General features: G+C 39.7%; 1 protein-coding gene and 5 non-coding genes across 7 annotated transcripts; 1 reads left to right on the forward strand and 5 right to left on the reverse strand.

Moving 5' to 3' along the window:
* Positions 1 to 6,511: 6,511 nt before the first annotated feature.
* NOP58 (NOP58 ribonucleoprotein) lies at positions 6,512 to 24,297 on the reverse strand. 2 transcript variants are annotated; one of them, XM_075529268.1, is made up of 15 exons: positions 24,062 to 24,297; positions 21,327 to 21,403; positions 20,048 to 20,100; positions 16,808 to 16,929; positions 15,602 to 15,738; positions 14,226 to 14,290; positions 13,926 to 14,060; positions 12,669 to 12,814; positions 11,759 to 11,885; positions 10,954 to 11,117; positions 10,194 to 10,328; positions 9,921 to 9,982; positions 8,142 to 8,275; positions 7,183 to 7,316; positions 6,512 to 6,769 (listed from the first exon to the last, which is right to left on the reverse strand). In XM_075529268.1, exons 1-15 carry the CDS (start codon positions 24,104 to 24,106, stop codon positions 6,719 to 6,721), a joined length of 1,587 nt encoding a protein of 528 aa, XP_075385383.1. In that variant the 5' UTR covers positions 24,107 to 24,297; the 3' UTR covers positions 6,512 to 6,718. The 2 variants fall into 2 exon arrangements, with proteins under 2 accessions (XP_075385383.1, XP_075385384.1); XM_075529269.1 differs by lacking the exons at positions 20,048 to 20,100; positions 21,327 to 21,403; positions 24,062 to 24,297 and adding an exon at positions 19,736 to 19,986.
* Positions 11,519 to 11,606, reverse strand: LOC142425294 (small nucleolar RNA SNORD11). The gene has a single exon (XR_012779640.1). It is a non-coding gene; the product is annotated as a small nucleolar RNA SNORD11 (small nucleolar RNA).
* On the reverse strand, positions 12,534 to 12,614 carry LOC142425295 (small nucleolar RNA SNORD11B). The gene has a single exon (XR_012779641.1). It is a non-coding gene; the product is annotated as a small nucleolar RNA SNORD11B (small nucleolar RNA).
* Positions 18,702 to 18,805, forward strand: LOC142425103 (U6 spliceosomal RNA). The gene has a single exon (XR_012779478.1). It is a non-coding gene; the product is annotated as a U6 spliceosomal RNA (small nuclear RNA).
* Positions 19,875 to 19,961, reverse strand: LOC142425287 (small nucleolar RNA SNORD70). The gene has a single exon (XR_012779634.1). It is a non-coding gene; the product is annotated as a small nucleolar RNA SNORD70 (small nucleolar RNA).
* Positions 20,781 to 20,869, reverse strand: LOC142425286 (small nucleolar RNA SNORD70). The gene has a single exon (XR_012779633.1). It is a non-coding gene; the product is annotated as a small nucleolar RNA SNORD70 (small nucleolar RNA).
* Positions 24,298 to 24,694: the final 397 nt, after the last annotated feature.

Below are 24,694 nucleotides of genomic sequence, written 5' to 3' on the forward strand. Positions count from 1 at the left end.
ATGTACATAGATTTCCCTTTTGTTATATATAAATATATTTACATTATGTACATGCCTGTATTTAGACGTCTATAAATGTGCTTTGCCTCCTAGTTCTTTCTTCTATTTCTTTACTTTCCTCTTGTCCTACTATCATGCTCAGCCTTCATTCAGGTCCAGTCATTCCTCCCTGGTACATTGCCCTTGATTAAGCCCTACTAGGCATCCTATGACCCCACTCTCCATTGATTTTTGTTCACTTGTTGTTCCCCTATCCCTGGACTGGCAGACCCTCCCCCCTCCTTTTTCTCACCTCCCCCTCTCCCACATTCCTGCCCCACCAGAACTGCAGGTCCAGATGCTTTCCTCTCCAAGTTGTTTGTCCTGCCTCTCTTATCTACATAGACATGCAGACATTAATAAGCGCAAAAACCAGGCAAAGTCAAACAAAACAACAAACTTATTACATTTTAAAGTATTTTAGGATTTCTACATAAAAAATTTTTTTTAGAATTATCTGTTTTATTAGTCTGATCACACATGGTCCAAGAACATTCAAATAGTAAACCACATATAATCAGATGTTAAAGACTGATCTTCAAACACCATAGCCAATAATTCCTCGTTTGCCTATGATCTCGCCAATATGAAACCACATCCACACTTCAGTGGTCACCAAACCATTCAGCGGAGCTTCCTTAACTGTGAGTGGATTGAAGCAACCAGTCAGACCACTGTTGACTATATTTTTCAGGCTCTGAATAACTAGAGATCTTAGCAGGGGTTGGAGCCAATCCACCTTGGCATAGTGCCAAAATGTGGCCAGTTGGGGCTTTGAATAAGTCACAGCAGGGTTACCATCACTGGAGCAGGAGCCTTCACCCACCAGATTACAGATAAATTGGGCATGGCTCTAGGAAAGCCCGTGGCCTCAAAACTGATTTGCTTTAAATTTTCCAATAAATAATACCTAAGTGTAATTATAAACCACAGAAGCTTTTAGAGGTAGTGCAGACCTCTGCTGACAATTGTGCGAGCTGGTCACTGCACACACACCGCATGGGAGCGGAAGGCACTCACTTTCTGGTCGGTTTTCCTATTTGCACAAATTCCTTCTTTGGTTTAATGGTGCAAAGCTTGGTGGGAATGCATAGTCTTGAGTGACTTCAATGCTACACAAATAAAGTAAGCTACTATATTGTATGCTTTAGATTGGTAAGAGGTAGAAAGAGACAACTCTCCAGTTTAAAAGTGGTGAATTAAAAATTTTAAAATATTGACTGAGAGCCAATTGTACGCACATCAGCATGCTTGCAAGTCGAGAGGGACAGAATAGATACTGATAAAGGATGATTCTGATAGTTTCTGAAATAAGTTTTTCCCTAACACTCCTGCTTGGGAGTGTAAAGTACAACAATCACTTGGAGGTGAACTGGCACTACTGAACGCCATTTACACAATGCCTGGGACGAGTCAATAAACTCACGGTTTGTTAATTTCCTAGTGTGAAGTGAAATATCTTAGGATGGCTCCTCTCCCTCGTCTCTATAACTTCTATCAAATTAGGTCGGACCACGCAAACGGGGCATGTGAAGCACTAGTAGAGGAGATGGGCCGATTTTAGTTGCCATTCCCTGGCTATGAGAGAGGCATCTCAGGAATGGGAATAAAGAATTCCTGGGACCATCAAGGAAGATGAGCCACTAGCAGAGCACATTTGAGTTCTCTGCCTAAAGTGGTGGAGGCTGAGAGCAGAGGCTGCATGTGGAGTGAAGGAGCCACACCAAGACCTGAGGCTAAGGCACGCTGACCTGGAGCAGCAGACTAGCTTCCTGCCCTATGGAGGCAGGGCCAAGGGACCGCGTGGCTAAGAGGCTGAGGAGAGGTGTTGGTTGCTGTGGACCAATGACTGTATCCTTAATGTCTTCTGATCCTGACTTGTAGCAACCTGTTTATTTCCCCAATAAAACAAAAAACAGATTCACTGCCATCAAGTCGATTCTAACTCAGGGCAACCCTACAGAACTGGTTAGAACTGCCCGGTGGCTTTCCAAGACTGTAACTAAAGGAATAGAAAGCCTCATCTTTCTCCCATGGAGACACTGGTGGCTCCGAACTGCTGACCCTGCAGTTAGCAGTTCAACACGTTATCATTTTGACACCAGGGCTCTTAACTATGCCACTGGAACGCCTACCTTTCCTAATAAACGTCCTTAATTGTTGAGTATTGTCTTTGTGTGACCATTGCCACCAATTACCAAATCCAGCGGAGAAGCAGTGTTGTGGGATGAATGGCTGGTCAGCAGAGAGCAAGGTCAGTGTGGAGGATGTTTCAGGCCTGCCTTGTGGCAATTGGCCCTTTGCTGCTGTGGAGATGGATTCTCCATTTCCCCACGGAAGCCCGAGTTCGATGTGGCCGCCACATCATTTACTCACTAGGACACTCTCTTCAAAGCAAAATTTTATGGACAGGAAATCATGCTGATAATTGTATTATTTGTAGCTTCCAGGTTTGCCTTTTCGATGTGGGTTGAGAGGAATACTTGGGTGGCACAGATGATTGGCTGTTTGACTACTAAAAAGCTGATGTTTCTATGGTTTAACTAATGAAACCAATAATCCAACAATGTGGAAGACAGGGGCAAAGTTATGAATATTTCTGAGCTAACCAAACATGTTAAGAGGACACAGCAACTGAAAGCTCAGGACCACGGACTGGAGGGACACCCAGGTCCACTGGCGTGCCAGTTCCGCGAAAGAATGCTTTTATCCGACCTTCCTAGTCGCAACTGGATCTCAAGAACTGTGAGTGGCCATCTAAGTTAGAACCATTAGTCCCTTTTCGTCAGGAGGAAACAAAGGTGGAAAAAGAAAAAAAATAGATGCATGAAAGCAATTTAGTCCAATGGACTTAGGGGCTACCTATCAACCTCTAGATGGTGCCTGGCTACCTGGTGTAGCCAGGTGTTCTGAAGAGATAACATTAGATGACACTCGATAGAGTAGAACACTGGAGAACAAAACTCAGAATTATAAAAAAGGACCAAAGAGACTGGCGGAACCCATGATACCATGGCCCTTGGTCATTCAGAAGGCCTGGGAAAGAACACACCTCCATAGATCATCTTTCAGCCACACATCAGGCAGGCCTATACAATGAACAATAACACCAAAAAGTTAAACACCCTTTTAGACCAACCATCTAAAATCAAAGGGCATCATTTGGCCATGCACAAAGTTCTGAAGGATTAGGAAAGGAAGAATGGCAAGATGCAAGATAGGTAAGTGATGCTGCACAGTGAGGACCACAGTGACGTGAAATGTGGAAGAATTAGTAAAGGGGAAATTGATTTTGCTCTGTAAACCCTTACCCAAAGCACAGTAAGTTTTAAAACAATAAAATCTGAAACCCACAGCTACTTCAAAATACAAATCAAAAACAAGCGAACACTTTCCCTGAAAATATCTTCAGTGATGCTGACACCTACTGGTGTTGAGAAGTGCTGGTCTAAAATTACTTCAAATGTCACGTTAAAATCAAAACCAGCATAGTAACTATAAAATGCCCAGGAATTACCTTTTGATAATCATTATCAGAAATGACGGAGTAAAAACAAATTGAAGGGAGATGGAAACACTAGAACTGATTGTGATTATACAACTCATTTTATAAGTGTTTAAAAAAAAGCAGTAAAATGATTGGGGTTAATTCTTGCGTAATTCTTGATATGATTCAACTATTGAGTTGTATACGTGGATTATGTGCCAATAGGCTTTAAAAAGAACTGAATAGTCTGAAAAAAAATTGTACAGTAAGATCAACCAGCATCAACTGGAAAGGGAACTGTTGTAAAACCCAAAATCTCAGGCTAAAATCTGATTTGAACACTGACGCTTTAGGATTAATGTTCTTAAAATATTTGTTAAAGTATGTAACTAGCAGCATTTAAAATTTTAATCTGAATAACACCAAAACAGTCTTGCTCCATGAGTCACTCACTCATCACTAAACAATTATCATGGCCTTATTAGATGCCAGTTAAGACAGGTAGAGAATACATAAACTCAAAACCAAACTCACTACCGAGTCAACTCTGATTCATCAGGGCCCTAAAGGGAAACATAACTGCCTTGGAGAGTGAAAGTCCCACCTTAATACCATAGAATGACTTGTTTTGAACCCTTGACTTTGTGGTGACAACAGCCTGTGTCCACAACACCACCAGGGCTCCTTAAATAGAGTACGTAAGCATGGTCTACAAGTAGGGTGGCAAAGATTTCAAGGCATGCAATAGAAAATGAAAATTTAAAAACCTTTTCACTAACATTATCCACATTCTTTGAGAAATCCAATTTTGGATGACAGGCTTAAGTAATGTACTCCCTTTGCTACCCATTTCTAGACTTTGAACCATCACCTCCTGGAAACTTCTTCAAAAATAGAAAATCAGGAACAAAGCCCACATTGGAGAAGCATACCAGCCTGTGTGACCACAAGGTGTAGAAGGGACCAGGTATCAGGCATCAAAGCACAAAAAATCATATTGTGTGCCCACTTTCAGACACATTCACTAAAGACAAATTGGTGCATAAGCAAATGTGGTGAAGAAAGCTGATGGTGCCCGGCTATCAAAAGATGTAGCATAAAAAAAAAAAAAAAAAAGATGTAGCATCTTCGAGCCCACCGAGTGACGCCAAAAAAAAAAAAAAAAAGATGTGGCATCTGGAGTCCTAAAGGCTTGAAGATAAACAAGTGGCCATCTAGCTCAGAAGCAACGAAGCCCACATGGAAGCACACCAATCTGCATGACCACGAGGTGTTGAGGGGATCAGGTATTAGAGAACAAAGAAAATCTTATCATTATAAAAGGGGAGGGGGGTTGCAGAGTGGAGGTCCAAAGGCCATGTGTAGGCAATGGCACACCCACTAACAGAAGGGTCTCAGGGAGATGAGCCAGTCAGGGTGCAGGCTAGCAAGTGAATCATACAACTTTCCTTTAGTTCTTAAATGCTTCCTTCCCCCAACTATCATGACCCCAATTCTACCTTACAATTCTGGCTAGCCCAGAGGATGTACACTGGTACAGAAAGGAACTGGAAACATAAGGAATCCAAGACAGATGAACCCCCCAGGACCAGTGGTAAGTGGTGATACAGGGAGGGTGGCGGTAAGGTGTAGAAAGGGGTACTCGATTACAAGGATCTACATATATCCCCCTCCCTGGGGAACGGGTTAGAAAACAGAAAAGTGGGTGAAGGGAGACATCAGATAGTGTAAAACATGACAAATAATTTATAAACAATGGTTCATGAGGGAGGAGGGGGAAGGGCAGGGGGAAATGAGCTGTTATCAAGGTAACAAGTAGAGAACAAATGTTTTGAGAATGATGGCAACAAATGTGCTTGACATTGTGGATGTATGTATGGTGATGAGTTGTACAAGCCCCCAATAAAATGATTAAAAAAAAATTAAAAGGGCAGAATTTACCTGAGGATAGTTTAGTTAGAAAGGGAGGAATAGAAGCAAGAAACACTGGGACAAGGTGGCATGGCTCACTGAGGTGATTGCAATGGATCAGTTGAATCAAAATATATATGAATTATTGACTATAAAGCTGTGACCTGTCCTGTAAACTTTCACCTAATTCACAACAAAAAGTTTAACTAGAGGGGGAAGAGAGGAAAATCTTGGGTTCCTATCAAGACCTACTCACTCAGGTGGTTTTTAACAGCATCCCTTCCACGATTCCTATGGAAGGTTGGTCCTACTGCAAGTTACACTAAGGCATGTGTTTAAGCCAAGTCTTCAGTGTTAGAAAAAGCCAACAAGTTACATTCTTAATAGGCAGCGAAGGTACTTCCCTAGAGCCCTGACGAGAACTGGCAATACTGAATTGAAACTGGAGGGGACACATCAGTGAAGGCCTGAGAATCTAGAAGGCAATGGACAGGTCAAACACAGAAGGCAGCAGTTTATATTTGATGGGGAGAGGGAGGCATGGAGCTTTATATCCTCGTCACCTAATTCTGAGCTTGTGTATCAAAATTAGGCATACAAAGCCTGCTTGAGTTTCTCATAAAGACAAGCATTACCAGAATCTATGTTTTATTCAGTTTTCAAGATAGAACTTTGGCTAGCTGTGTGATTCAACCAAGTTTTCCTCAAGCCAGCACACTATTCAAATAACTAGGCATTTTCAAAATCTTGCCTGAACTGGTTGTGACCGCCTGATCTTCTACCAGCAGTACTGGGAGACTCAGAAGGCCACATAAAAACAGCAACACTAATCCAGCCACTTCAGCCGCCTCCAGTAAACTGCACTTAATTTAATTTGATGCCACTAGACATTATCTTTCAGAAACTCACAAAGATTTATCTTTGTCAATTTCTGTTGATACTTCTTTTCCTTTTATGCACATTTTGTGCTTTAAAATTACCTTTAAAAGTCACTCTGAATTAACTGAGAAACATATCAATCTAAATATAGATAAAGATGGTCTACCCAAAGTATAAAGAGATCACAGAACTGCCTTAAAATACAAAGAAAATATCTTTATTTTTATATCAAAAACTGTAAGAAATGACGATGTAATGAGAGTAACAGAGTTGACGTGAAGACACAGGATGTTGTAGGGCTAAAATGCTCCTCCTTCCGCCTCCCTCACCACTGCAGCAGGCGCCTCTAGGCTCCAGGCTCCAACACACTATGACCAACCAAGTGTTTACAGTTCCCTTCCCTTAGTCTTCAGTCTCTCTCTTTTTCTTCTTCTTCTTCTTTTTCTCTGGGCTCTGAAAACAGCAAAAAAGGGAAAAGCTTTAGAAAGAGCTACTATGTAAGGGTAATAACCTTTTCCGTTTAATAATTAAAAAATCTCGTATTTGAAAATAAATTGGGGGTAAGGCTTTATGAAGTGTTTTTTTTTAGCTAACTGAAATTTAAATCTATAAAACCACCCCCGAGAAAGTAACATTTAGCAAATCTCACCCCACATCTCAAAGCAAACTCATTCTGTAGATTCTAGGTTTGAGATGGACTTTTCAAAAACCAGTCAATCAGTTCAACGAGGCATTGTTTTTGCCTATCCATAAAAAAACAAACCCCTAGTTTTACAACCAATCACTGAGCAGCGTGCCTCAGAGTGGGTTAATTACGGTAAGAGCTGGCCCATGGGAACCCACTATTGTTAACTAAACAAGCATACAGAAACTGCTGTGGGGCTGCATGGCTCCTCCTCAGCAGCCAGTTCTTCTTTAATGTGCTTCTTTTTATCCTTTTTCTTTTTCTTCTTTACAGAAGTTTCCTCTTCTTCCATAACGACCACTTCTTCCTCCTCAACTGAATAAAACATAGACGAAGCAATGAACACAGGCAGATCACACACACGAGAACCCTCAAGACCCAGTGCAACTACAGTGACATCGCTCAGCTCAACCTAAATAGCGGGCGCTGGTTAATTCCAGAACAGGTCCCAAACCACCACTACATTTGATGCGCTTCTGTATCCATGCGTTGACTAACCGAGTTAATGCATTCCCATGACTTGGTTTTCTTCACCATCTCCTAATAGCTTCCTCTCGCTCTCCATGTGCCAAGAACACAGCTTCCCCCCTGGCCCTCTTCACTTCCTCTTGAGCTATGCTTGGAATGTGAATTCCCTCTCCAAGCTCACTCTCACCTATTCTGGTCAGGGAAGCCTTGTCTCAACCTCTTCCAAGGAAACAATTTTAGTGCTAATAATAATGGTTAACATTGATGACAATTATGCTTTTCAAGTGTTTAATACTGTGACTAGCTTTGTGTTATCTAATTCCTATATTCCACGACTACCCCTGCACTGACATTAAACTATGTATCAAAAGTTTCACCGACCAATTTCACATGTTGAAAAATTTTAATTGTATTAAAACTAAAGTTTTTGTAGGATTGGTTCAATTTAATCAGTTAGAAAGGCATGCACCACCTTACATTCCTATAAGTAATTAATTTAACACTATCCTAATAATGGTATTCTCAGTGAGCACGGTGTCTTATTAAAGTGCCATTAGTTTTCAATAAGGTGGTTTCATAATAAAGATACACCTCTAAGATTTATGTTGTTCTTAAAGAATAAGTATATATATAAAAAAGAGTAAGTATAAATGACAAAAAACTAAAACCAACCTTTGACTTTAATCTTGGCTTTTTTAGCTTTCTTTTCTGTAATTTCGTCATCTAAATCTACCTCTTCTATCTTACGTTTTTTAGAACAGGTTGGCAGTGTGGAGTCACCAGAAGGATCATAGGTCTTTACTTCACTGTAAAAGCCAGAGTATCAGAAAATGTTAACAAATATCTGCAACTGATATAATTCTCAAAAGAAGAAAATATCATTAGATTTACTTATATAAGCAAAGAATGCGATTTCATTTTAGTGGCTTTGGGAAGACTAACAGTTTCTATAATGTAAAGGCATTCATCTTTTAAAGTTGGCCAATCACGCTCCAGGAAAACGTTGTTAGGTGCCAGTGAGTTTTTGACTCATAGTGACCCCATGAGACAGAGTGGAACCATCTCACAGGGTTTGCCAGGCTGTATTCTTTCTCCCATGGAGCCACTTAGTGTGTTTGAATCGATACCTTGTGATGAGCAGTGTGGTGTTTAACCACCGTGTCACCAGCACTCCTTAAGACCAGTGATAAATGAATTCTGAAAAAAATTCCAGCACTGGAGAAATTCTCTTATCAATTGACTATAACAGAAAACAAAAAACTGAAGCATTTCAAGCTTCAAATATTGATTGGGTAATTCAGTGTAAGAGCAAAACAAAATTATCTAAACTAAAAATGTTATATTTAGTCTTCAATACAAATTCCATTATGCAGAGGAACAAGAGATGATATACACACAAAAATTCATTAAGCCTACGATGGATTTTTGTTTCAACACAGTATAAAAGAATAAAATAGAGGAAATATGGTGTACATAAATGAATTAATTATCCTAATTGGCGTTTCACATGCCGAATAGCACAGGAACATAAATTTTTGTCCAAATCTTAAAATACTTAAAATTACAGAATCTATGGTTACTGTAGAAAAATAGAAAAGTTCACAAAATACAAAAGAAATACCCAGAAAGATAAACATGGTTTTTCTACAATAACTTTTAGAAAATGTCTATAAGTATGTATGATAGTTTTTACTGTAATTACTTCCCGTGCATGATGCTAATACAAAACTAAACCATTAAAATTCCTAAGAGGGTGAATGTAGACCAGTATATGTAGTCTACATAAATCTATTTAAATTTTAGAAGAACTGATTAGGTTAATGTATAAACAAAAAAAAATTTCTTAACTGAGTCTATAATTTTTTTAATCATCATTGGGGCTCATACAACTCTTATCACAATTGTATAAAGCACATTTGTACATCTGTTACCCTCATCATTCTCAAAACATTTGTTCGTCATGTTAAGCTCCGGCATCAGCTCATTTTTTCCCCTAAGCAAATTATTTTTACGACTCGGTTTATGTCAAACTGCCCCCAGGAACATTAGTGGTAAAATGAAATGGTAGATATAAACATCCCCTAGTAATGATAACTTTAGAAGGAGCCCATATTGTTTTTATCCAGTTTTACAGTGTTCTACCTTTTGATGCTAAAAAAAAAAAGATTCACTGTACAGAGCCTGGAATGGGTTTAAAAATAGTATAATATATAGGTATTTTGCATGACAAACATTCACTATCAATATCTAGGAATGAGTATATATACACATCAATATAAAGATTTGTAAGAACAATGTATCAAAACAGTAGTGAATATAGAAGATTATAAGTGACAAAGAAAAAACTAAGATGGAAAAAAAGAAAAAACTAAGATGGATAGCAAAGCACTTAAATGTACAATAAAAACTAAGCAGAACTAATCCATCCATCTTCTTTCAAATGCTACTCACCTTTTATGTTCATATTTTTCTGCTCTTGCTAGTGCTTTCCCTGTTCCACTGATTTTTCTTATCTGAAAAGAAATAAAATTATTGGTAAAATTTTTAAGTCATAATTATTTTTATAATGTCAGGAAATATCTCTGGGCCAACAGAAGCAATACCTGACCATTTTCTTTACACTTGCTTTGAAGGCCACATCTTAATGGCAAGCCTATGCAATATACCAATTCTTACAAAGCTTGTTGAAAACAGGCCCAACAGCAGAAAGGATGTGGCACTTACCCCTCTGTCTTCCAAGGACCTCAACCTGGCCTCTAATTTGGCTCTGTTCTCCACCCCCATCGCAGAGCTGGAGTCCTCACCAAACGCGTCATAACGGATCGCCAAGACCGTTTTTGCTGCCAGCATGCGAGAAATCTAATAGAGAACAATGTTGTAGACAAACAGTTCTAATTTTAATGTAAAAGCCTTCTTCATTAACCATTTTAAATTATAGCAAATCATCATACCACCATTTGTTCTAAGTTTAAAAATAAAATACCAGCTGTCCTATTTCAGCCATTATTCACCTTCATCGTAATGTAATGGCCAACTGATTATAGCATGGCATTTGGAAGTTTGTGGAAAATGGAATTAAAAAGATAATGGAATTTCCCCACACTTTTGGAAGCCAATAAATACACAATTTCCTCTACCTCTGGTATGAAACTCGTAAACTGTAAGTTTAATTCTATTAACTATGTGCCCTACAAAAAGATCAAGTAGATTCTAAAAAAATGCAGCAAAAACTAGCATTGGCTTAGTTACAATAGGAATTCTTAAAACAATTACAGATGCTTTTGATAATGTAGCTTTTAGCTGTATGACTGCTCTCCTTGTACAAGCCTACACCAAAAGAAAATTGCCATTTAGTAAGCCCAACAATTTCTGTGTATCAAAGTATGCTTTCTCTACATTACAGAATTCACCGTTTGTCAATTAACCAAAATGATAATTGGAAGAACTCACAGACACACAGCCCCAGCCCCCAAAAAAGCCTCACCTTGCCTTTGTGCTTGGGACTTGTCTGGCCCACCAGTGAAGCGTGATAGATGAGGCCATACTTAGGGGTGTCCCGCCGGGACTTGAGCGCTCTGAAGAGTGCTTTCTCTGCGCCCAGAATCTGAACTGTAGAGGCTGCATGCTTAGCCAGATTCAAAAGGGATCCTACAAACGAAAGGTTAAATGAGCACACTTCCCAAGGAATTATATATTTAATACAGTAACAAGGGTTCTTGCGGGTAGGGAGGGGAGCTGCTATCAAAGTGCCAGAAGAAAATGTATTGAAAATGATGGTGGCAACAATTGCATAATCATGCTTGATCTCACTGAACTATGTATGCATTGTTCTACTTATGATGTGCTTCTAAGACAAACTGGAAGGTTAGACTCACTTGTTCAATTTTTATTTATCACCTGCATGAGCACATGCACATGGTAATCCAGTCCTGTTCTGAATGTCAAATATTTGATTTGGTTGAGAATCCAACAAAATGCTAACAATTCATCCTCTTTCACTCATAGGAATATTCTATGTAATTACAACAAACTTTGACCATGGACCGCAAGTGTCTCAGAAGAGGTAGTGACTAAAGATGCCTTCATGATCCCAAAGGAAGTCAGGCAAACAAACAAGTAATATTCATCATTGAACACCTGGTCCTTGGTCTTCACCTGTATACCATTTTCCTCCCTGTATTCCTAATATTCCTCTAATAAATGATCAGAAATTTAGACAACAAATTCTACTCAGAAAACAAATCTTTGAAGACCCATGCTTCCAAATTCCATGAAAACCACCAGCTAACCTGCATGAGCAATGAGCCGTGCTCCAACTAGCTCCCCGACCATGACGGTAACGTTGGGTGCAATGGCCATCATCCGGTTCTGTAGGTACTCATAGAGCTGGGTTCTATATTCTGTGATTTCAATCACCTATTACGAAGAACATAATCAAGTCACAAATATGTATTAGTTTAAAAACTTTTAGAGACTTTATATTACCATAGAGTAGTTCTATGACCCTGGGGTAAATTTAATAGCCCGAACCTCCATTTCTTAGAAAATGAAAACAAGATATGCAACTTCATAGGGCTTTGTGAAGATTAGCTAATATAACAGAAACATAACATACTGCCTAAATGTTAGTGAATATTACTTTTAAAATATAATAAAAAACCTCTACCTGCTAGACATTTGGGTCATGCATGCTGTGATTGTGGTATGCTTTTTTCTAGAGAAAAAGCTCACTACAGGTTAAAAAGACACACCTCAGAACTAAATAACTCAAGTCACAGCTCTCAGCCTTCTTATCGTGTTATTTCTACGCTGATTCACAGTGACCCTATAGAACAAAGTTATAAATCTATATGGGAGTAGAAGACTAATTTATCTCCTGTAGAATTGTGGATGGAGTTTTACTGATCTTGCAGCTAATAACCCTAAGCATAACTCACTTCAGTACTCAATGCTAATGGTACACAGTAATTATTTGGATAAGTCTTCTTCTAACTTCAAATATAAACTCTGGAAAAATTTCCATAAAATTTCAGCAAGCTCTCCTTCCCCCATCAAAAAAATCAAGAGTGGCATCAGATGAGGTAGTGACTGTACATCCTCATGTTTGTATTTCAGATGAGTAAAGATAAATCATCATAGCCACCCAAAAAATGCTATCACACAATGCCAGCGATTTCTCTAATAAGTGTATCGCCTTACCTGGGAACAGAGGTGCAAAATGTTGCAAATATCCTCTTCTGAAACCTCTGTTCCCATAGATATCTCCGCAGCTGCTTTCACTTCAGCTTCAACCTCTTCGGGCAGTAACTCAGCAAGTGAGGCAGAAGCATAGTTCTTCCGATCGCCTATGAAATATCGGCAAAGGATGGTAGCACATAAAATCCATCAAACAGGCAAAAGAAAGAGATACTCCAGTGAAACAGGTGGCTAACCAAACAAAAAGTGAAGTTTGACCTCTTAGGGGCTTCCTCCCCTAGAGTATCACCTCCTGACTCACTGCTACAGAGCCCACGCTGACTCACTGCGTCCCTAGAGGATTGATGGGGAGACAGTTCCTGCGGGTTCCTGTGACGGAGCCGCCACTTCCGCCTCACAGGACTAGACCAAGCAGCTGGGGGCTTCACAGGGTAGACGGTGCACTCAGCCGGCCAACACTGAGCCACTATGCCATCACCAGGGTTCCTCAGACCTCCCACCACCCTCCGAAAAATAGATTGCACAGGGTAGGGGTCCTCAAACTTTTTTAATTCCTATGCACACATCGAATTTTGAAGTTAAAAAAAAAACAGGGCATCGCTTCTCGGCCTTTTGGCTAAGATCAAGTGTAAAAAAAACAGGGCAAAAACACCCAGCGGACCGGATAAATGTCCTCAGCGGGCTGCAGTTTGAGGACCCCTGGTAGTTATAATAAAACGCAAACAAAATTATCCATAAAATCTTAGACAAACTGCCCAAAAGAAAGAACCGGGCTAATAATATTGGCAAAATAAGTTCACAGCTTTAGTTAGACAGATGTCAACAACAAGCAAGCAATCAATCACTATTTCATCTGATTCTTGAGGTAATATCATAACAAAACTAGCAAGAGTCAAGTAATCTTGACTAGCAATCAATCTTCAGGTGCCTCTGTAGTACTAATTACTGTTATTCACTATTATAGAACACAATAGTACCAATAGTAAAACTACTCTTAAGATATTTCCAGTATAAAATTCTTCCACAAATCTGCAATCAGCTCTGGTAAGGCAAATTCATGGAGACTTAATCACTCTAAGAACTATGTTCTCTATTGCACCCTAAGCAAGGTTAAAATGCTGATGAAGTAGGTCAGCACAAGCAATTCAAAACACCATCTTGTATCCAGGCTCGTATTATAAAGAAAAAATTTAATATCATTCATACTTTTTATAAAAGACTCAAATAAATTCTGCCTTCATGGATACATAAATTACTCACCAACTTTTTGCAAACATTTGCAGTATGTCAAATTATCTGAAATAATTTTTCCTAATTCAGGAAAATGCCAGCCATACCATTCCCGACACCGCATAATGTAATTGTTGAGTTCTTTATCCAAGTCATCTAACAAAGCTGTAATGAAATAAAATGAAAACAAAAGGATTTAAGAAACTGGAACTTGAGCGGCTAACTTAGTATCAAACCAAGTGGAAACAGAATACAAAACTACAGACTCTATTTATGGCAGAAAAAGACAAATGAACCTTTAAAAAATTAAAGAGTTTTGATTTCACTTACAAATTGCCTGAACAATCATTGTATCCACCTTATCAGCACTGAATTTCAATCTGTATCTAGAAAGGCTGCGGAGGGAGAAATAAAATTAGGAAAAGAATTTAAATTAACATCTTTAAAATGAAGGCTTTAACAGGATACCATTGCTTATTTCATTTGAGATGGGATATATATATATATATATATCGTGCCCCTCTTCTGATACAACCAAAAATTGACTCCACTGCTAATACCCTCTCCCTTTTTGCTAATATCCCTTCTAAAAAAAAAAATCAAACTGCCATCAAATCAACGGACTCATCAAGACCCTTTAGGACAGGGTAGAACTGCCTCTGCGGGCTTGCAACCGTTAACTCTTTACAGATAGAAATCTGCCCATGGAGCGGCTGATGGGTTTGAACCGCTGATCTTGCAGTTAGTAGTCCAAATGTTGAAGACACTAAAGCTCCAAATCACTAGTATACACAATAGCCATTACAAATCTACATTCAGAAGAAAAAAAATAACAAACCAACATTCAGATTTTTACTTGTTTCTTCCTGATTGTTCTAACCCTTTTATCTATGTTCACCTTTTAATTTTAAAAACTCAATAAAATATGATCATGGTTTAAAAGGTTTAAGGGTAGGTATATTATGAAATTAACAAGTAAACATGTGCTTTTAAAGTATTTTTTGTTTTGTTTTTTTGAAAGGTGAACATACACCAGTGGTTCTCAACCTTCCTAATGCCACGCCCATTTAATACAGTTCCTCATATTGTGGTGATCTCCCCAAGTATAAAATTATTTTCGTTGCTACTTCATAACTCTAATTTTGCTACTGTTATGAATCAGGCGACCTCTGTGAAAGGGTCATTTGACCTCCGGTTTGAGAATCGATGACATGGACAAAAGGGTTAGAGCTATTGATTGAGAGGGACAAACACAATGCAGATGAGGAAGCTATGTATGCCACAGCGTACAGGAAAGACATCTGTTCTAAGAGACTTCTGGTTAACCATGCTAAGTTAATGTACTTTTCTTTTTTCCATTCCAAAAACCAGAGCAAAAGAATCAACACATTAAAAAAAAAAAAAAAAAGACCACAGAATAGAATTTTGGGAATGGCATGTGAATGGAGAACTGATCAAAGAAACAGAAAAGAAAAAGGACTCAACACTAGGAGGGATAGAAAATGCCTACGCTCAGGTTTAGAACCCAATCAACGCAGAAAATGTCTCGGTTCACACTGGTTTCACAGCTTACAGCTTTTAGGAATCAGTTGCTCATCTATAAAATGAGGGTGCTGCCACACCCAGATAAGGTTGTTTGAAGTGTTAAGTATGCACTTAGAATGCTTTCATAAAATAAAAATGAACAGACTTTCAGCCAGTCTTACCTGTGAGCCAGTCCAAGACACATAGCTGCCATTTCCCGTGGCTCCACCCCAGGAATTAGTCCATCCATCTGGGAGCGGATTCCTCTCATAAGCTCATTAACAACGGGACTGTGGATACAACTGAGATTCAACTTTTCCTAAAGGAAGAACACTTATATTAAATCAAAAGAAAGCTTTGCACAAAACCATTTCTTAAAAGATTAAACATTGATTTAAACACAAGAGGATTTCACAAAGTTCATGGAAAAACTCCATTTTCTTATACACTATTTTGGCTTATTTTTAATAATAATATAAAATTCCTATAAAGATGACCATTCTAATCAACAGTACTGAGTGATGAGTAAAAAGTCAGTTTCAAGCCTTAGGGCTTTCCTCCACTCACTACTATTATTATTATCCTGTACTTCCAAATACATTCCTTTTTTTTACATTCACATTTTAGCATATATGTGTGCCACATGTACTTTAAATGTGCATGCATCCCACAGAAATAGATAATACTTTGTTCTGTGTATCTGCCAGCTTCATACATATCTCCATAGTTCTAGTTTATCTCATGCAAATGACACATAACAAACTGTGTGTGCTACATCAGGTTTAAAACCAAAATATAGCGTATGTTCTATAAGAGATGTTCCCTGTAAAACAGGTTTTTCACAGAACTAAAGCGGACTTCAAATATTTATAATAGAAGCCCACCATTCAATGCATCCTTCTGTGTGCAAACATTTATGCCAATGTGTGCACGTTCCGCTCAAGCAGTGCTGCTTATTACATTCTCACAGGCTTTCATGCTCTTTCGAGCGTAATGTACACATTCAGACTCAGTTGGGAATAATGCTTCAGAGCTTCTTGGATGAGGAAAATGGCTGCTCAGTTCCCAAGACAGAGATTGATATTGACAGAGTACCTGGCAGTATTATAATAAAATTATTTCATTGAAATTCTTAAAATTTACCATTTCTACCTTGAAAAATAAAATCCTTCACATTTTTAGCCTTCAAAGACTCAAAATAACTCATCACTGTTACAACTCCTTACAAACTAATAGCTATTCAACAGCAAACAAAGTCAATGGCTTCATTTTTGTGGAAAGGAGGTAAAAAATGTGGCTAGATTTTTTAAAAAAGCATTGGTCAGGCTAAAGCAAATATTCTCATTTTCTCAGGGGGACTAGGAGGCATCAAAGAATCATGATCTTACCTTAATGACCCCTCCTAATTTTGCATCAGCTACAGCCAAAGGTTCATGGGCTTCTTTTACGATTTTCTTCAAAACTTTTTTCAGCTGTTTATTGATTTTGCCCTCCATCAGAGCTGTGAATGCTTTTAAGAAAAAACAAAACACAAATTATCTATTGTATACATTTTAATTTGTCAAAAAACAAAATTACTGTCTTTCAAAAGAATGGATTCAACATTACTTCTGAAATGAAATCATAACTGTTAAGACTGTTTTACAAGCATAACTTCCATAACCTCATTTGATCTCCTAACCACCATCCTCCAGAGTCTGGTGTTGAACCTGGGCCAGCGTTACTCTCCCAGCCTAATATGGCTCTTCTTTAAGAATGGAGATCTAGAATATCGAAACCCTGGAAACCATCTTTTTTAGGGTGACCAATATTACATTTCTATGTAGATTCATAGACCAGTTTGACATTCTGGATCATGCAATAACCTAAAATTGTCACGCCTTCGGTTTATTAAAGGGTAAGCATGGCCTAGCTTTGCAAATCCCCGTCCAGGCTTCACCTTAGGCTCCTGTGTACAAATTACTCTAGAACCACTTCCTTTATTGTAGTAAGTTCACTATTTGCTATTTTGTAATCCTCGCTCTTCTTTTGGACCTATGTGGACTAACACCTCTTCTGACACTGGTCTGGCTTTTGGCTGAGGCTAAGCATGCCTACCAAGATGGCAGCCTGGCAAAAATTTGAATGTCAAAGATTTTGTACTAAAGCAACCTGGTACTACCTTCATCCTCCTGACTCTATCTCCACTTGAATTATAAGTAAAATTTTTCTATTCTAGATTTACTTTAACATTTATAAAAATCTTCCCCTTTACTGAAAAGCTTTTAACTCTTCAGAATACGCATTTTTAAAATCTATTATATAGGGATGGTAACAGAGATGAGAGAAACTCATCTTTCCTCTACTTGTCTTGTCAGCAAACTTTCTGCACACCAAATGTAGGCTAGCCCCAAATTTTACCAAAGCTATTAGATGACACATAAGCTGCTACTGCGACCAGGAGCTTCCAGGCCACCATAGACCCTTGATAGCATGCCCCATCAGTCTTTTATGAGTCTGTGATATACTTTTAAATGCATGTTTTGGTGCTGGTGAAGAAGAGACTTGGCTTGGAGTGCCCCATCAGAGAATCTCCATGAAACTTCAGCCACATCTATGAGACACCTATCTTTAAAACATGGTCAGAAGTGATAATAGGATGAATGAATAAAGTGTGATGCATTTACATAACAGAATACTGTATAGTCATGATGGAAACATCTGTATCTGATTATCTACGGCCATACAGTTTAGTTACATGTCAAAACTGTTAATGATCATTGGAAAATTCCCAGGAAAAGACAGTTGTCATGATATTCAATTTACTGGTAAAAGTAGATTGGGGAAAGGTAGCACAGGTTTCTACGACTGCTCTCTTCATTCCTCTAGGCTCAATGGCACCTTCAATGACCAGACACCATGCTAGACTCTAGAGCAGCGGTTCTCAACCTGTGGGTCTTGATCCCTTTGGGGTCACCAATTCATAACAGTAGCAAAAAAAAAAATGTTTATGGTTCGAGGGGTGTCACAACATGATGAACTATATTAACGGGTCACGGCATTAGAAAGGTTGAGAACCACTGCTCTGGAGATTTCAGTGAAGAACTCTCATGGAGCTTAGAAAGGATTCTCACCTAGTGTTAACATTCCAGTCATCTTACATTATTTAAAACACAGAAAAGCTAGGTAGGGAAATTCAGATACACTTCTAGGCCTCAGTTTTATCAGCTATAAAATCAACATTATCTTTCTCCCAGGGCTCTTTAAAGAATTAAATGATAGTTCAATATAAGAACCAATCAAGTGCTCGCTTGGGAAGCACATATAATAAATTTGGAACAATACAAAGATTAGCATGGCCCCTGCACAATGATGACATGCAAATTTATGAAGTGTTCCATATTTTATTAAAAAAAGAATAAGAACCAGTCAAATATCCCAAGAGGATTTCAGGGTAAGTGCACACAATGCCACCCAGCACCAAGCTGCACACAACTATAACAATCTGGCTTGTGATTTTGCTCAAATTGCACTCCTATTTAACTTTAAGGATGCGACAGAGCTCCATCTAAACCTTCACGTTAAAGTGACTAGAGCATGCTTTATGGTTATAGGGCTTCAACTATAGATACAACAGCTCTGTAACTATGTTGTTTTCTTCCCATGGTTCCATTCATGGGTCCTTCCTCAACCTGTGCCTCCATTCAAGTTGTGGTGTGCGTTAATAGTATTGTACTATTGTATCTATTTAACTACACCAATTTTCAGAGCCCTCGTGACGTAGTGAGTTGCAGGCTGCACACTACTGCACGGTTTAAATTTGAGCTCAATAGACACTCTGCAGGAGAAAAATGAGGCTTCCTACTCCCATAAAGAGTTACAACCTTGGAAACCCAGATTGCAGTTCTACTTTGTCCTACATAATAGGGAGCTGAAGCCAACGTAATGGCAGTGATTTCCCACCAAGAGACCCATACCTTTTTCTCTATTGTGACCGAAGAACAAAATCAATCTGTCAAAACCACCATCTTCCTGTTCCTCATTGTCAAATTATACCACCAAGAAATTGAGTGATATATATGCAAAACTTAAACAAATGAAAACACAAAATAAAACAGAAAACCCTAGCCCAAATTCTAGTGAAGTCAATCCTCATTTACTAAATCCTATAATAACTATCCCATCCCAAGGTTAGGTTCCCTTAGGTATTCAAACCTTTCATGTCTCTGCAGGTTATTTTTATTAAAAAGCAAAACTATCTTTCCTAAAACTTGCTATAACACTGTACATACTTTTGCAAACTAATGATCAGGAAGCAGTGTATTTGACCACATTACCTTGGTCCCTTGTATACAGCTTTTACTGAATTGTGCTTCAGCATTATGCTGCTGGTTTCCACAGGGAGATCAATTTAACCACTTCTCACCTCATCACACTGGGGGGTGGGGAAACCAGCCCTATGGTGAAAAAAGCTAACTCAATGTTGTCTCAGTGGTAGTGACGAATAGGAGTTAGATCACATATATTCAGTTCTAACAAGAATGCATCATTGACAACATCGAGTAAGGTTAACTCAGGCAAATGAAGCACAGAACTCTTTATTAAGAAAAACAAATTAAAATAATATGTACATATATTTTTAAATTTACCTGCTAGAGCTTCTGCTGTATCCTGAAATTTCTCAAAATGTTTTAGCTTTACTCTGGAATAAAAACAAACACATCATGGGCACACACTGACTGCAAATGCCACACATGTGGAGAAGAGGTGCTGGGCTGTTTCCAAAGCACATACCAAGAGATTTTCCTGTTACTGCGTGCCAAGGTACAGAACAAGCCATTCCTTATATAATTGCTAGTTTTTCCAAATGTTGGGGCAGTAATGTTTGGACTATTATTTAGAAAGTTGCAGACTATGAAAAGACACCAAAGCTTAAACGTAACCCCTGGTGGTCCATGCTGGGACACAGGTGTTCTTTACTACACTGAGCAGGCCCAGTAAAAATGGTGAGCGCATCTTGAGAAGAATCTTATATTCATGTCTGTCCAGTGTACATGCCATTCTCAGGTCTGATCACTGCTACTCTTTCCTCTCCCTTCCCTCCCCTCTATATTGGGAGGTCTGGTAGCACAATTAAAGTGCTCTTCTGCTAACCGTAGAGGCCATTAGCTTGAATCCACCAAAGGCATTCCAAGGGAGAAGGGTGAATTGCCTCCATAGAGATCACAGCAGTTCTGGTTTGTCTATGGGGTGCTAGACATCAGAATCGACTTAATGGCAGTTCATGTTTGGTTTTGATTTTTCCTCCATATGCTATGTGCTGAACATAGAAGAATTTCATATTAAAGCAACCATACATTAAAAAAACATAAATGTAGTGAATTCATTGTCATCTCAGTGGTAGTGACGAATATTTAAGTTAGATCACTTAGATTCATGTCCAACAAGAATACATCATTGACAACAATGAACGGCCAACTGAAGTAACTAACCTTTAAAAAGGAAAGCTAGTCTTCCAGCATGCCTTAACCAGTGTAAATGCTCTCACCTTGTGGTTAAGGAACCTCCTGGGAGCTCTTAAGACTTAACACAAAAGATTTACGAGAAAGTATTACGTTCATTTTATTCCACCCTGCCCTATTCCCTTTTCCACTATTACATAACTTAATACTTTTAAGAGCATATGCATATAAAGGAAGGAATCACATTATACAAATTATTCCAAAACGGGTTTCTCTTGCTTCAATCAATGAGCTCTCTAGAAGCGTGCACTACAACTAAACCATCCCACTTCTGGTAAACATTTAGTTTTTACATTTTTTTAGTCTTTGTTACAAAAAATACTGAAACCACCACCTCTGTATTGTTTCTGTAGTTGTTTAAAAACATGCTTTAAGAAATTTAATTATTAAGTACTTGATCACTTACATTTTATTTGCTTTCTCTGGTGTTTCAAATTCTTTCCATAAACTATCAACTTCTTGAAGTTTCTTCTCATTTAGAACCTGCAAAAATTTTAGTTTCATTTAGATGAGCCCACCAAGAGACAAACACACGCGAGTTCTCTCACTCTACTTAAGTGTTAAAATGCAGTTAATACAATTACACTTCCATGTGTAAAATGGCGATGAGAAGTGATTTCTTTCTCCGAAATAACAAACCAGTTCATGTGTTTTCTTTAACTCAATACACACCTTTGGCCAAGTGGCCCAAGCTGTCCATTCTCAATGCAATCCACACCCAGTTTAGGGTCTTGGTTTCAATTTTTTTCTTTTTACTAAAGGACTCTCTAGTCCCTTCATGAGCCTTGGTGACTTAGTAGGTAAGGCTCAAAAGTCAGTGGTTTGAATCTGCCAGACCTTCTGCGGGAGAAAGACATGACTTTCTTCTCCCCTAAAGAGTTGGTCTCACTGAGAGGCCAGTTTTACTGTGTCATATAGGTTCATTAACTGCTGGCACCCTGCAGCAATACCCGTTCCTTCTGATTCCCCTCACATGAAATTACAGACTCCACCACAAGGTGTATGTATCAATCACATGTTCAATGCAGCAATTCTCAACCTGTGGGTTGCGACCCCTTGGGGGGGGGGGTCGGTCAAACGATTCTTTCTCAGGGGTCACCCGAGTCATAACAGCAGCAAAATTAGTTTTGAAGTAGCAAGGAAAATAATTTTATGGTGTGTGTGTGTGGGGGAAGGGTCCCACCAAAACTTGAAGAACTGAACTAAAGGGTCGCAGCATTAGGAAGGTTGAGAATCACTGTCCTAATGTAAAGGGAGTCTTTTAAAAATATAAAACAGCCATTAATATTTAGGCATCACTCTTCAAGCACCATGGACTCACAGTACACACCCAGCACTCCAGAGCATAATTTGAGGTTCTTCTAAGCAGCTGTTTTGAAACTGCATTCAGGGCTTCCTTCCTAACTGTTCAGTTATACCCTGTTCCAGAACAACCAAATCTCAGTGGACTTTGGCTTAAGGAGAAAACACACTAAGAGCCCTGGTAATACAGTGGTTGAAGACCTTGGTTGCTAGTTGAAATAGTTACTTTGAATCTACCAGCTGTTCTGCAGGAGAAAGACATGGTAGATTGCTTAGGTAGCCTTGGAAACCCTGTGGGGTGGTTCTGCTCTGTGCCAGAGGCCCCCATGAGTCAGAACCTCAAAGGCAGCAAGTTAGTTTGCTTTAGTAATGGGCCCTGCTAACAAAGATGGAGGCCTACAATAATGAGTTTGTGCCAGCCGACCTTCAACTTTGGGCAGGGCAAGAGATTTGGTTGCTATGCTACTTCTACTTTTCTCCACAGGGAAGAGGGATCCATTTTGAATGGGTCGGAACCCTGATAGCATTGTAGAGAATTCACTCACTCCCTTTGGATAGGAGTTTGTTGTTAGATGCTAAGAATTATTTGGACTTGTGCATACCATGTGACAGAATTGAACTGCCTCAGCTGTCATCTTAACAGAAGCAAATACTAGTTCTTTTCCCCACTTAGCTGCCACGTGGCTTCAAAGAGCCCTTCTTTCAGTTCGCAGCCTGAATTGTTGAAAGCCTAACAAGCGCTGAACTGTTGGTACCACTAGGGCTACTCCTGTGCAACCGCATCCGTTTGACTGGAGTGCCCGGTCTTGGCAAAAGGGACTCCATTTTGAATCCGGTGCCTTCAGCTTGACTCTTAGAATTCACCTCTCATCGACCTCCCTCTCACTGACCTTCCGCCTCCCCTGCTCAACCCCAAACACCTGGAGCCGGCTCATCCCGAAGCCAGAATGTTTTCTGAAGATAAGCGCACCCCTCTCTACCCATCCTGGACGTATAGATAAAATTAACGAACTCTTCCCTGCTGAATCCCGGTGTGCACAGATTCTCCCCAGCTTTGATCCTTCCCAGTTGTGCCTGCTAGCAGGGGTATAAGAACGCAGCCTAAATTCCCCAAGGCGCGGTTTCACTGGCTCAATTCCCTGAGTTGCTGAATTCGCCCGCAAGCCTCTCAATAAAGCCTGCTTCTAAATTTTGCCGATTGGATCTTTGGTTCTGTTTCGCGCCCCAAAATTCCTTACATGGAGTATCAAACCACGTTTACACTGGGTAAATGATATGGAACACAAACTCTATCTCGATAGAGCTTGAAAAAAAATGCATGGCTGAATAATCAGAATTGCCCTATGTAGCCGACAACTGCACTTCCACGTCTGACAGGTAGAAGCTTTAGTACTCACGATCACCTCAGGAAATGGCAGCATCGTGCGCCTCTTTACTTAAACCAAATGCGTCAGCAAATCTTAGTTCTATCGCCTCTCGATATTGGTTTCCCTCCACACCACCCTAAATGAATCCAATCTCTGCTATCTTGTTTAGATCTTTGCAAAAAGTCCTGACTTCCTTTTTGTTTGGTCCTCTAGTGCCCACAAACTGAAGGATGTCATTTCGAACATGCCTGAAAATCCCAAGGATGAACTTTAACGCACAGCGGGATCCCAAACGGTGGGCCACGTGTTCACTGAAACCGCTAAAAACCACCCAAACCTGAAGCATCTCCCTTCCTTGCCGAGGCTGCGCCCATGAAGGCACACACGCAATTCGGAGCGGCCTCGTCTACCCCTCAGACCCTTCCCTCAACACTGGCCGGCCGGCTCCTTCCTACGGCCCAACTTCACCTACCTTAAAGATGGCGTAGCCCACAGATGTTTCAAACAGAACCAGCATGGTGAGGGCGAATCCGGGGGCTGCGTGGCCGCCACGAGCTCCGATGCCAGCGGGCACAAGTCAAGCGGGCAGCCCCGCAGGCCTGCAAGGCCCCAATACACGCGCGCGCCGACCACGTTGCCTAAAAGTCCCACACCAGCCCGCAGGCAGAGCGCGTGAACGTGCTCCTCCGAGGCATGTGGGATAGCGATGTCACTTCCGACGGTTGACGTCACTTCCGGAACGTTCCCGCCGTGGAGGGTGGGGGAGGCGGAAGTGGTCATTCTCGCGATATTTCAGAGAACGCAAATTGTGTTTAGTTTGTTTTTTACAGATAGACAGTGGAAGGGAAACCTGCAGGGAAACGCGTTGCTTACCTCTATAAATTTTACATTTCACCCCCAAAGGAAATGTGATACGATGCCATTTCTATTTGCCTGCGGCATCTGGAATTTGGAGAATGCTAATTAATGCCGCTGAATTTTACTCTGTTTTTCTCTGCCTTAAAGTGAACCACTCGGCATTCTTAGTAAATGGGCATTCTCGTCTTTCAAATGTAAGTAACAAGACCAGTATGAACTGCTGAAAATAAAATTGATGCTATACTCT

The sequence above is a fragment of the Tenrec ecaudatus genome, chromosome 13 (genome assembly GCF_050624435.1).
Source record: "Tenrec ecaudatus isolate mTenEca1 chromosome 13, mTenEca1.hap1, whole genome shotgun sequence".
Lineage (NCBI taxonomy): Eukaryota > Metazoa > Chordata > Mammalia > Afrosoricida > Tenrecidae > Tenrec > Tenrec ecaudatus.

What these genes read in the sequence shown, in the direction of transcription:
- NOP58 (XM_075529268.1), bottom strand. Translation starts at nt 24,106, where the DNA reads ATGCTGGTTCTGTTTGAAACATCTGTGGGCTACGCCATCTTTAAG. An exon ending in AATTAGGAGGGGTCATTAAG is followed by an intron (nt 15,739 to 16,807) that starts GTAAGATCATGA and finishes TTCTTCCTTTAG; the next exon opens with GAAAAGTTGAATCTCAGTTG. An exon ending in TGTCTTGGACTGGCTCACAG is followed by an intron (nt 14,291 to 15,601) that starts GTAAGACTGGCT and finishes CTCCCTCCGCAG; the next exon opens with CCTTTCTAGATACAGATTGA.